Raw genomic sequence first — 13,906 nt, 5'->3', positions numbered from 1 at the left:
CACCAAGAGGGGGATGTGCTTTTCTCAACAAAAGTGGAGTTACTCTTTATGTAAATAAAAAAAAAAGAAAAAGAAAAGAAAACTCTGCATCGAAGGTCCTGCGTATGGCCCCTATATTATGCTCTACACATGCTTATAGCATACAGCACAAACATACATTATTGGAACACAAAAGAATTGTCTGTGTCTCAGCAGTGAAGGACCCTAGACAACAATAGCCACCTGTGTCCTTCCAAAGGAGGATGCTGGGCGGTAACAATGATGTGATGTTATACAACGTACAACTGTATGGTGTTTTAAAGTTATTTCATAGTTACATATTTTTTACGGTTCAGATATTTGCCTTTTGAGGGTTTTGGTTCTCATGTGTCTGCACACTCTATGGTGCTGGTTTGCATTGCAGTATCTATGCTGGAATTGTGGTTGTAGCATGTGTAGAATCATTTTTTTTCTTCTATAGCAGTGGTCTCCAAACTGCGGCCCGTGGGGCCGGATGTGGCCCTTGCTTGCTTTTATTTGGCCCTCTAAGCACTTTTTCTCCCACTGATGCAAGACACTATTCCTGCCACTGACACCAACAAAGGGGCATAATTACTGTTACTGGCATCAACAATGCGGCACTATTTTTCCCTTTGACACCAACGATGGGGCACTATTTCTCCCATTGACACCAACAATGGGGCACTATTTCTCCCATTGACACCAACAATGGGGCGCTATTTCTGCATTTGACACCAACGATGGGGCGCTATTTCTCCCATTGACACCAACAATGGGGCACTATTTTTCCCATTGACACCAACGTTGGGGCACTATTTCTCCCATTGGCACTAAGCATGCAGCACTATTTTTCCCATTGACACTAACGATGGGGCACTATTTCTCCCATTGACACCAATGATGGGGCACTATTTCTCCCATTGACACCAACGATGGGGTACTATTTCTCCAATTGACACCAACGATGGGGCATTGTTTCTCCCATTGACACCAAAAATGGGGCACTATTTCTCCCATTGACACCAACGATGGGGCACTATTTCTCCCATTGACACCAACGATGGGGCACTATTTTTCCCACTGACACCAAAAATGGGGGCACTATTTTTCCCATTGACACCAACGATGGGGCACTATTCCTCCCCCTAATGCCAAAGATGCATTGTTTACTCCCACTGACAGCAGTACAATTTATACTCCCTATGGCCACAGTCTGGCCCCCGTAAAGTCTGAAGGACAGTAAACTAGCTCTTTGTTCAGAACGTTTGGAGACCCCTGTTGTATTGCATTACGTTGAGCATATAGGCTTTGGCTGTATAATCTCTTCCTGTGTTATGCTACCAGAGTGTGTACATAGCAGAAATTCCTTACATCTCAAGTCAGCAGTCACCACTGAATGGCTCTGGAAACACTCTACAGTTCAGCCACAGCATAGGCTTCCAACCTTCTGAGAAGGGGAAGAGAGACCCTGCTTAGCAAAAGCTGTTTAGGTGACAGATACCCCGCTGGCCACAAGTTTTAATTACCACTTATATTTAGCTCTTTTTTTTTTTATAGTAACATTTGTTATTATCATTCAATTTCTTACAAATCAACATTGTACCCATAGTTGTATTATACATAGGGTATTGGTTGATATGAAAGGGGCAGGCATGCTCCAAATAGTTGAAATCGTAGAATAAGTAAGTGTGATGACACTGTCTTATATAGTTCCTTTAATGTAGGCAGGGGCGGACTGACCATTTGGAAACTGGGGCACTGCCCGAGGGCCCGGGGTCAGTAGGGGGCCCCATGAGATGCCCCTGGTACCTTTTTCATAGGCTTTTTTGAGTTTGGGCAAGGACACAGGGGCCCCATGATCCCCTATTGCCCGGGGGCCCCATGAGTTGTCAGTCCACTCCTGAATGTAGGTATCTGCCCTGCGTTTTCTAGGATTTGATTACACTACTCAAAACTCCCGTAGATGGGAGGGTATAAGGTGTGGTAGTAGGGAAGTCCAGAAGAGGTTGCAATGTCCCTGATAGGGCCCATGTAACGTCCCTTTGGTGTAGCTCTTTGCCTCATGTTTGTTAGGAGTTGGCAATACCACTCAAACCCCTTAGATGGGAGGGTATAAAGTGTGGTAATCAGGAAGTTGAGAAGGGGTTGTGATGTCCTTGATAGGGGTCATGTAAAGTCCCTTTAGTGTAGGTCTTTGCCCCATGTTTGCTAGGAGTTGGCAATGCCATTTAAACCTCCTTAGATAGGAGGGTATAAAGTGTGGTAGTAGGGAAGTTGGGAAGAGGTTGTGATGTCCCAGATAGGAGCCATGTAAGGTCCATTTAGTGTAGATCCTGGCCCATGTTTGCTAGGAGTCGGCAATACCACTCAAACCCTTTAAATGGGAAGGTATAGAGCGTGGTAATAGGGAGGTCTACAAGAGGCTGTGATGTCCCTGATAGGGGCCACAAAGAGCCCCTTTGGTGTAGGTCTTTTCCCCATGTTTGCTAGGAGTTCGCAATACTACTCAAACCCCTTAGATGGGAGGGTATAAAGTGTGGTAGAAGGGAAGTCGGAAAGAGGTTGTAATGTCCCCGATAGGATCCATATAAGGTCCCTTTAGTGTAGATCTTCGCCCCATGTTTACTAGCAGTTGGCAATACCATTCACACCCTTTAAATGGGAAGGTACAGAGCATGGTAATAATAGGAAGTCAGGAAGAGGTTGTGATGTCCCTGATAGAGGTCATGTAAGGTCCCTTTAGTGTAGGTCTTTGCCCCATGTTTGCTTGGAGTTGGAAATGCTATTCAAACCCCCTTAGATAGAAGGGTATAAAGTGTAGTAGTAGGGAAGTCGGGAAGAGGCTATGATGTCCCTGATAGTAGCCACGTAAGGTCCCTTTAGTGTAGATATTTGCCCCATGTTTGCTAGGAGTTGGCAATTGTCAGGGCAGGGGCCGAGGAACGGACAGGCAGGCCTAACAATGTAACGCACTGGCTGACGACAACCACTACCCACAGACCGAAGTCCCTCAGGGCGCAGAGTCTAAGTCCCAGGCTGCCCTTCACCAGGGCCCCTGATGGTGGGGATGGACTTGACGCAGCCAGGAACCAGGTCGCGGCCCCCGAGACACCTCAGCTGCGGTAATGGCCACCGCCAATGGCGTGTAGCTGGTGGAAGAGACAAAAGAGTAGTCAGACAAGCCGGGTCAACAACAACAACAGGACAAAACAGTACAGGACAGCAGATGAGAATCACAGGTCACGAGCCGGGTTCAGCAACAGAGGGTCAGATCAAGGGAGAATACAAAGAATAGTCAAGTCACAAGCCGAATCAGATACCAGGAGAGTCACGAGAGTCAGAACAGAGTAATAGCAACACAAAGACACAAGACACAAGTGCAAAGAGCATGTGCGGGCCACAGGCTTATATGTCATCAGCCACACCCCTCTGGGGGATGGACCACAGAGACCAGAAGGCATAAAAGGATTCCCATCATGCACAGCAGAATCCAAGATGGACGCCAGCACATGGAGTAACATAACCTCAGGGAAAAGGTAGGACCTTGACAGCAATACTACTCAAACCCTTTAGATGGGAAGGTATAAAGTGTACTAGTAGGGAAGTTGGGAAGAGGTTGTGATGTCCCTGATAGTAGCCACGTAAGGTCCCTTTAGTGTAGATCTTCACCCCATGTTTGCTAGGAGTTGGCAATACCACTCAAACCCTTTAGATGGGAAGGTATAGAGTGTGGTAATAGAGAAGAGGTTGTGATGTCCCTGATAGGGGCCACAAAGGGCCCTTTTAGTGTAGGTCTTTGCACCATTGCTAGGAGTTTACAATGCCACTCGAACCCTCTCAGATGGGAGGGCATGAAGTCTGGTAGAAGGGAAGTGTACTGACAAAGGGAACCCAGCAGGGCAGAGTTGAGCTTTCTTGGAAGGGTGACGTGTCCATTGAAGCTATGTGAATAGCAAGGGGCCTAGCTTCCCCCTAGGGAAGGAGATGGAGGATTCTTCCTTAGGGAGCCTTGCCAGGAGAACTGGGACTTGATACAGGAATGAGAGAGGATCTGTGCTTCCCCAATCCTCTGGGCATGAGATTTGTCCCAAAAGTTTAGTAAACTGTATTGTGAGCTATAATGAAAAAAGTTATTTGTAGAAACCTGAAATGATGCACATGAAGGTGTGAAAGCTAATTTTGAGGTTTAGTAAATGTTTTACACAACCAGCTATGTTGGACTGAGTCTACCCTTCATCCTGTGCCTAAGCCTGGGGTGCAGAATATGTGAATGGCTCTTTTTGGGAAAGGGGTAGTTGGCCTAGGGTGGCCATTGCTGTGGCATTGAATAAATGGCCTTCCCTTCTCCTGAAATGAGCCAATTTGACTTTGGGCTATGGTATCTCAATGGCTTTTTATGTTGCTGTGGGACCCCAAGACAGTATCCTGGGGCTAATGAAAAAAGGGAGGTGTCACGTACCTGACAAAGACTGGAATGTTATGGAGGCCTCTCTTGCACCTCCTGCCTAACACTCCTAAAAGTGGGGACAAAGAGTGGCACGAGTGCCAGAGTAGTTGGCTGGTGGTGTCCACTATGTAGGTGGGTATAGCTGGTAGTTGCAGTCCTCAGAATGGAGCGCAGGAGCAGCTTGGCACCAGAGCAGAAGATGAAGCAGGACCAGGAGACAGGCAGCATACAGCAGCGAGGAACTGAATCGGCAGGCAGAGCAAGTCCAGGAGGCAGGCCAAGGTCAGTAACAGCCGGCAACGCAGAACCGAAAAAGTAGGCTGAGGTCAGAGTAATCAGGTGAACAGAGTTTAAGCAGGAGCCAAAGTGAAGTCCAAAGGCAAGCTGGGTCATACAAAGGTAAGCAGGTACAGCGGATCAGGTCACAAGAACACGGGAACAAGCTGAAGACCATTCAGCAACTGCTCATAATGACAGACCAGTTTAAATAGGTCATTGGGCACCAAGTGAGCATGCTAATTGAAATGTGCATGAGCCGTTTGCGTGTGTGCACGTGCGCACAAATGAGATGGAACAACACATCTTTTGCTTCTTTGCTAATAAATATAAGCACATGAGCAATGCATACGATTATGAGCATAAGTCTTTACTGGTTCTCTGGTGCTAGGAATTCGATTTCTCTTACAGGAGGCCTCTCAATATAAATGTATCCCTGCAACAGGACTAGAGCTGTAAAGTAGTGAGCCTTGAGTTTTGTTTTTTGGGTCTCCAACCCCATAACTGGCAGGGCTGTCTTTAAGGCAGGGCAAAAGGGGCACCTACCCCAAGCCCAATCATTGTTCTGAGGCCCAAAGCAGCTGCCCCTTGAGCCCATGCTGCCCAGGGTTGCCATCAGTATATTTAGTACCGGCAGGTACTTCCATAGACACTGCAGCATTGGGCAGGCACCATGGAAGAAGCAGTAGGCCGCATTTGCCGATACTTCTCTAGTCCTGGCTGCTACCCTGTCACACCTGCCCTTGTTGTGCAGACATGCGCTTGGAGTCTAGGGATGTCCCCCTCATCCCCACTGTGACAGGTCTGTTCCCTTCACCACAGGGAAAGCATCCATGCCCCCTTGTACCCACACTGAGAGACCTGACTGGCACTTGCCTGCTGTGGAGGAGGAGGGGAGAGCCAGAGCGGTCGCAACTCAGGTGAGACCCACATACAGGGCACATACCGGGGAGGGCACCTTAACCCCTACATCACCCCTACCAATGTCTAATAGACGCACCGAGGTGGCTCGGGAACAAGCACGCACCAGTGCCCCAAGAGTAAGCAGCTTTGTGGGGGGAAATCAGGAGCACCTGTGGGGAACCTAGGAAAAGGAGGATCTGGTCTGCTCTCTGCAAATCCATTGCACAGCGCAGGTAAGTTTGCTTGTTATTTTAAAAAGAAAACAATCTGAACCTTTACAAATGCTTTAAAGTCTTGCAGTTTTCCAGTATATGCTTTATACCTCAGACTTTTAACCATTTTTGTTGCCCATCTCTGGACTCGTCCTATCTTATCAATATCTTTTTGTGAGTTATGTCTCCAGAAGGTCTACGTATGTAGGAGAGTCAGGACCTCCTTCCACCTGTTGGTGATCCCTCCAGTGATATAAAAGGGCGCACTCTCCTCGTGCATTACCATGATAATGCATGCGTAGTAACAGCAATCGGTACACATCCATCCAGAGCGATGGCCGAAACATGGCTCAAGCTCTTGGCGTCCCTATACACGTGGAGGATGCCATTTCCACTGACCTTCATTCGCTCCATATTCCCCCTGCCCTCCACTTAGCGGCACAGTAAGTCCTCCTTCATTCCCTTTATATACATGTACATATACAGATAATATCAATAAGAATATCTTATGGTTGTCAGTATGGGTACCGAGGACTGGAACTTTAAGCGCTACATCCATTGGCATATCATTCCTTTTTTTTTTCCACTAAATGACCCATCAGCTGAGCGGTCACTTGGAGGGGGTATGGCTTGGTCTCTCACATCAATTGCTCATTTGGTCTTTTACTACATTTGCTCCCCTATATATGGGCTCCCAACATGTCTAGTGTTTTCAGCTCTGAGGTTCGACTCTCGAAACGCGTTAGCATACTCTGTCCTTGGACTTCTATTGTTTGGGACTGTCACCTTTGGTTCTTGTCTGTTTATATGACCCTTGGTTTGTGAGTATACATTTGTCTATTTTTTAGTAAATCCTTTTTTATCACGGTAATGCACGAGAAGAGTGCGCCCTTTTGTGTTTTCTTCTAGTAGTATCAAGATTTCCTGATCTTTAGAGGGCTGCACCTCAGCGAGTGACAGATACCGTGTTCCCGTGCTGCATGAAGACATGAGCACTGGTTTTGCTTTTTATTGATGTTTTATCCCTCTAGTGATATAAAAATCTATATATAGGAATCAGGACCTCCCTCCTCCTGCTGGTGACCCCTCTAGTGATATAAAGATCTATTTAGAGAAATCAGGTCCTCCTTCCTCCTGCTGGTGACCCCTCTAGTGATATAAAGATCTATATAAAGGAATCAGGACCTCCTTCCTCCTGCTGGTGACCCCTCTAGTGATATAAAGATCTATATAAAGGAATCAGGACCTCCTTCCTCCTGCTGGTGACCCCTCTAGTGATATAAAGATCTATATAGAGGAATCAGGACATCCTTCCTCCTGCTGGTGACCCCTCTAGTGATATAAAGATCTATATAGAGGAATCAGGACCTCCTTCCTCCTGCTGGTGACCCCTCTAGTGATATAAAGATCTATATAAAGGAATCAGGACCTCCTTCCTCCTGCTGGTGACCCCTCTAGTGATATAAAGATCTATATAAAGGAATCAGGACCTCCTTCCTCCTGCTGGTGACCCCTCTAGTGATATAAAGATCTATATAGAGGAATCAGGACCTCCTTCCTCCTGCTGGTGACCCCTCTAGTGATATAAAGATCTATATAAAGGAATCAGGACCTCCTTCCTCCTGCTGGTGACCCCTCTAGTGATATAAAGATCTATATAGAGGAATCAGGACCTCCTTCCTCCTGCTGGTGACCCCTCTAGTGATATAAAGATCTATATAGAGGAATCAGGACCTCCTTCCTCCTGCTGGTGATCCCTCTAGTGATATAAAGATCTATATAGAGGAATCAGGACCTCCTTCCTCCTGCTGGTGACCCCTCTAGTGATATAAAAATCTATATAGGGGAATCAGGACCTCCTTCCTCCTGCTGGTGACCCCTCTTGTCAGGGTTGTGGACAGGGCCATGGATAAGGGTGTACCACCAGTCCTCCCGTACGGGGCCCAGGCCAGCAGTGGGGCCCATGCAGCTGGGTGAATTGGATTTGGGAAGGAAGGTTGATCAGGACAGAAGGAAGGGGGGGGGGGTAATTACTGGAACTGATCCCTTATATGGTTCTCTCTGCAGCAGCTGAAAGCCACCAAGCCTGCTGGCTTTCAGCTGCTTCAGAAAGAGCTATACAGGGGATCGGTTCAATGAGTGATTGGTACTGATCACTCACTGTGTTCATTCATAACTAAAGCACAGTAAAATGTGATTTCTTTTTTGGGGGGCTGTCAGGTTGGCTTTATGGCGCCCTGTGGTTTCTAACAGCAGCCCTGTCTCTAGTGATAAGTAAAGATCTGTATATGTGAATCAGGACCTCCTTCCTCCTGCTGGTGATCCCTCTAGTGATAACTAAAGATCTATATAAGTGAATAAGGACCTCTTTCCTGCCCTTTGGTGATCCCTCTAATGATGTAAAGATCTATATAGAAGAATCATGACCTCCTTTCTCCTGCTGGTGATTCCTCTACTGATATAAAGATCTATATAGAGGAATCAGGACCTCCTTCCTCCTGCTGGTGACCCCTCTAGTGATATTATATCTATATAGAGGAATCAGGACCTCTTTCCTCCCCGTTGGTGACCCTTCTAGTAATATAGAGATCTATATAGAAGAATCAGGACCTCCTCCCTCCTGTTGGTGATCCCTCTAGTAATATAAAGATCTATATAGATGAATCGGGACCTCTTTCCTCACCGTTGGTGACCCCTCTAGTAATATAGAGATCTATATAGAGGAATCAGGACCTCCTCCCTCCTTCTGGTGACCCCTCTAGTGATATAAAGATCTATATACTGTAGATGAATTAGGACCTCCTTCCTCCTGGTGACCACTCTCATGATGTCCCCATTACTTTCCTGATGGGTTCACTTTAAGGAGTAGCTAGTTGTATATGGAATTGCCAATAGGAATTTACCGTCCTATGTTCCCATTTTTAGATATTTCTGCCACTTGTGTGCATTCCTTCTTTATCTCAAGGACCTTTCATCTGTCTGGTTCATGTCCCAGACATAGAAGTCTTTATCTGCTGGGCTTATTTGAGCCAGTAGGATTCTAATACAACCATACATTCTAGGGTTAGTGATATATTTGGTCACCGTAATAAGTTCATATAAAATAAATTCAGACTGAAATTCCCGAGTGACTCTGAGACATGACTGATGAGGACCTGTCAGAATACAGATCCAGCACTGGAGCCACCATTGCAGACTTGCTTTAAAATGATTCTGTGCTTTGATGATGGGTTGTCCTCGTAGTATTACTCCATCTGTAACCAAAGTGTTTATCCTCACAGATCACAGACATTTTCAGAATGGACGGAAAACCTCCCGTGATGTCAACCCCGAAAAAAGGAAGATGTACGTATGACAGATATTTGTTCAAAGATCATGTGTCCTGCTGCCAGAATATAATGGCACAGCTGGGAGGATTCCTCCATCTACCTCAATTATGTGGATTCGGGAATCTGTTTGGTTTCCCTCTCCCCAGACTGACCATTCCGCTGTCCAAGGGTGGCTCCTCCAATGGTGTGTAGACAGCCTAGGACAGGAAGTGTGCTACTGGCAGGATCACCAGGTGAAAATAAAGGGAAAAGAAGCCTGAAAATCAAAACTAATGCAGCCACTGCATTTAAGGATTAGTAAACTGCATTATATTGATTTTTTGTTTTTGAGTTTCACACCATTTTAAGGCTTTTTTCCAGGGGCGGACTGACAACTCATGGGGCCCCCGGGCAATAGGGGATCATGGGGCCCCTCTGTCCTTGCCGAAACTCAAAAAAGCCTATGAAAAAGGTACCAGGGGCATCTCATGGGGCCCCCTACTGACCCCGGGCCCTCGGGCAGTGCCTGAGTTTCCAAATGGTCAGTCCGCCCCTGCTCCTTTCACATGGGGTGGATTCTGTTCCAATCAACAGGAGATCAGCTCACAGATCCCCTGCTGATCTGAGCGGATGGATGACACAGACTCTGCTGTCCGCCAATTCGATCGGCCTAAACAGAAGAGGTTCCCTTCGGTTTTTTTGTGGATTGGATCAGCCCTGGAAGTAGTCACAAATCCGTTTACACCAGCCTGTCCGTAGGAATGCATGGACCTTCCGATCAAGTCTGCCTGAAAAACTGACAGTCAGACCTGATCGGATCACCCGTGTAAACAGGGGCCAACCCATGAGCTTAGTATGCTGTATAAATATAACAGAAGGAAACAATGTAACATATCACTGCTAGAAATACTTCATGACTACAGTGGCTACCAGAGGAGGACTGACCATTGGGGAACTCGGGCACTGCTCGAGGGCCCGGGGTCAGTAGGGGGCCTCATGAGATATCCCTCCTAGATTGTAAGCTCCCAGGATCAGGCCCTCCTATCCCTCTTGTATTGAACTGTATTGTTGCTGTATTGTCTCCCGTTATATTGTAAAGCGCTGAGCAAACTGTTGGCGCGATATAAATCCTGTATAATAATAATGAGATGTCCCTGGAACCTTTCATAGGCTTTTTTGAGTTTGGGCGAGGACACAGGGGCCCCATGATCCCCTATTGCCCGGGGGCCCCATGAGTTGTCAGTCCACCCCTGGTGACTACACTCGCATCTAGATGCCGTAACGGTTGCTATTGGTACTTTACTTTTATGAGCCTAAAAAGTAGATATGTGCAGAACGAAAAACTTAGTTTTGTTTCATTTCGGATCGATTCGAACTAATTTGGTTTTGTTGCATTTGTAAAAAAATTTGTTTTGTTTTGTTTATTTGAACATTTGTTTTTTCGACCAGATTCATTTTCCAATGGGTTCAAAGTATTCATATTGAAAATATCAAATCAATCCAAATTCATTGTGAAGAATAGCTCATAATATTCTATTCGAAATTCGAATTTCAGAAGATGGCTATATTCTTTCTATTCTATTCCGGTCTGATCTATTCTATGATTTTTATATTCTATTCTATTCCTTTCTATTTTATTCTTTTCTATTCCTTTCTATTTTATTCTATTCTTTTATTTGCTATTCTATTTTACTCTGTTCTTTTCTATTTTTTCTATCATTTTTTATTTTATTCTATTCTTTTCAAAATTCGAATTTTCAGAAGATGGCTATATTCTTTTTATTCTATTTATTTTCTATTCTGTTCTATTCTTTTCTATTATATTCTTTTATTTTCTATTCTATTCAATTGTTTTCTATTCTATTCCTTTATTTTATGTTCTATCCTTTTATTTTCTATTCTAATCTTTTATATTCTGTTCTGTTTTATTCTATTCTATTCTTTTCGAAATTTGAATTTTGGAAGACGGCAATTTTCTTTCTATTTTATTTTTATTTTCTATTCTTTAATTTTCTATTTTATTCTATTCTTTTCTATTATGTTCTGTTTTATTCTATTCTTTTTGCAATTTAAATTTCTGTAGATGACTATATTCTTTCTATACTATTTTATTCTATTCTTTTATATTCCTTTATTTTCGATTCCATTCTTTATTTTCTATTCTATTCTTTTTTAATATTCTGCTATATTCTAACACACGGGTGTCAAACTGGCGGCCCTCCAACTGTTGCCAAACTACAAGTCCCATGAGGCATTGCAAGATTGACAGTTACAAGCATGACTCCCAAAGGCAGAGGCATGATGGGACTTGTAGTTTTCCAACAGATGGAGGGTCGCCAGTTTGACACCCCTGATCTAACACAAATACTTAGTCTTTGAAGGAACTTAGCAATATGTTTACGTTTCGAATTTGTGAAATTTTAATTAAATTTCTTTTCATTATTTCTGATTCATTTAAATTGGTTGTTGGAAATTCGGATACATCTGAATCTCCAAATAACAAAAATTTTGTTTGAATTTAGATTCCGAGCGAAAAGAACTGCACATGCCAACTAATATAGGTTTATGGAATACTAATAGCTTCAGGCTGTAGAAAGAAGAGAATCAGATTTGAAACAGGAATGTATAATTGAAATTGTTACTAATCCCACAACAGTAAAATCAGTCTGTATATGCAGTAAAGCATGCCTGTTGTACTCACTGTGGAACCCAAGGGTTAATCCTCTGCATTGTGTAAAAATGCTGTTTGATCCTGTCTTCTGTTATTCTCCCATGTTTCCAGTGTCCCCCTTGTATCTCCTGATAAGACATTGTGTGAAGCACATGCTCAGTTTGGTGTGTAGTGATAGAGAGGGTTTTTATTTTCTTGGGAGAGTGTCTGTGATCAGCACAGGGCCAATCAGCACTGTCCAGACAGAGGTTAGGGGTTCTGCATCCTCCTAGAGCAGAATAAAAACTCCTCCTACAAGCTTTAACCAGTGCTCATCTGGACACTGATATAAGTCACAAGACTGCTCTAACTGCTGATTAGAAAAGGTATTTAGCAGTTTATATTTGCTAAAATAATTGCATTTCCATGTTCTGTGTACTGTGGGAGACCACATATAGTGAATGCAGGGTCCGGGGAGACCAGATATAGTGAATGCAGGGTCCGGGGAGACCAGATATAGTGAATGCAGGGTCCGAGGAGACCAGATATAGTGGATGCAGGGTCCGGGGAGACCAGTTATAGTGAATGCAGGGTCCTGGGAGACCAGATATAGTGAATGCAGGGTCCGGGGAGACCGGATATAGTGAATGCAGGGTCCTGGGAGACCAGATATAGTGAATGCAGGGTCCAGGGAGACCGGATATAGTGAATGCAGGGTCCGGGGAGACCAGATATAGTGAATGCAGGGTCCGGGGAGACCAGATATAGTGAATGCAGGGTCCGGGGAGACCAGATATAGTGAATGCAGGGTCCGGGGAGAGCAGATATAGTGAATGCAGGGTCCGGGGAGAGCAGATATAGTGAATGCAGGGTCCGGGGAGACCGGATATAGTGAATGCAGGGTCCGGGGAGACCGGATATAGTGAATGCAGGGTCCGGGGAGACCGGATATAGTGAATGCAGGGTCCGGGGAGACCAGATATAGTGAATGCAGGGTCCGGGGAGACCAGATATAGTGAATGCAGGGTGCGGGGAGACCAGATATAGTGAATGCAGGGTCCGGGGAGACCAGATATAGTGAATGCAGGGTCCGGGGAGAGCAGATATAGTGAATGCAGGGTCTGTGGAGACCAGATATAGTGAATGCAGGGAGACTGGATATAGTGAATGCAGGGTGCAGGGAGACCAGATATAGTGAATGCAGGGTGCAGGGAGACCGGATATAGTGAATGCAGGGTCTGTGGAGACCAGATATAGTGAATGCAGGGTGCAGGGAGACTGGATATAGTGAATGCAGGGTGCAGGGAGACTGTATATAGTGAATGCAGGGTGCGGGGAGACTGGATATAGTGAATGCAGGGTCCAGGGTTTAGGAACACTTTTATGAATGTGTCCACATTTCAAAATCCTAATTTCTGCTTAAGGCTAGCATGAGTAAAATGAAACACTAAGAGCCCATTCACACCTCCCCAAGTGAGTTAACTCGGGGCAACACATGAAAAAAAATTGCTACATTACAAGTTACAGAACAGTCACATTTGGTGTGTTGTGGTGCACTATAGTGCAGGTATGTATATGTGCATTGAGTTGGCATTTAAAATGAATGGCAGAACACATATCCCACACTTTATCATGGGATTTCATGTGGAAAGGGAAAGTGACTCCAGGTGAGCTCCAGTGTGTTGCAGAAATAAAGCAGCATATCTGTATTTATATATATATATTTATATACTTACATTCACACAGCCACCAGGATTATTCACCATAATGAGTTTATTTCCTATAATCATCAGCTCCATATAGTGGCCATAATGCAGTATTTTCCTAAAATACCTCAATAAGGACAATAGCACAAAATTTCACATTTCCATATTTGGGATTTGTTAGGTAAACTAGCACACCATATTAAAAGACAATCGTGTCAATGTTTATTCTATTACAAAATCCATAAAAAGTTGTTCTAAAATCATGACATGGCTGATTTTTATACATACATGATGTAGTGCATTACATGCATATGAATACCCGATACACTTGGTTAACCATGTGCCACCTGCTCTCAGTACATGTACTGCGGGTGACCAGCACAGGCAGGCCAGGCGTCATACTG

General features: G+C 44.7%; 1 protein-coding gene across 2 annotated transcripts in view; it reads left to right on the top strand.

The window, feature by feature from the left end:
• Nucleotides 1-13,906, top strand: part of TMEM71 (transmembrane protein 71) — a 68,056-nt gene that overhangs the window by 6,606 nt on the left and 47,544 nt on the right. For both annotated transcript variants that reach the window (XM_089685940.1, XM_089685941.1), the window contains exon 2: nucleotides 9,120-9,183. In XM_089685940.1, coding sequence (XP_089542066.1) covers nucleotides 9,138-9,183 — 46 coding nt within the window. In that variant the 5' untranslated portion in view covers nucleotides 9,120-9,137. The remainder of the gene's footprint in view (nucleotides 1-9,119; nucleotides 9,184-13,906) is intronic.

Source organism: Staurois parvus, unplaced genomic scaffold (genome assembly GCF_062004578.1).
Source record: "Staurois parvus isolate SC_StPar_1 unplaced genomic scaffold, SC_StPar_1.0 ptg000389l, whole genome shotgun sequence".
In the NCBI taxonomy this organism is placed as follows: Eukaryota; Metazoa; Chordata; class Amphibia; order Anura; family Ranidae; genus Staurois; species Staurois parvus.
This window is presented reverse-complemented; position numbering and strand designations above follow the sequence as displayed.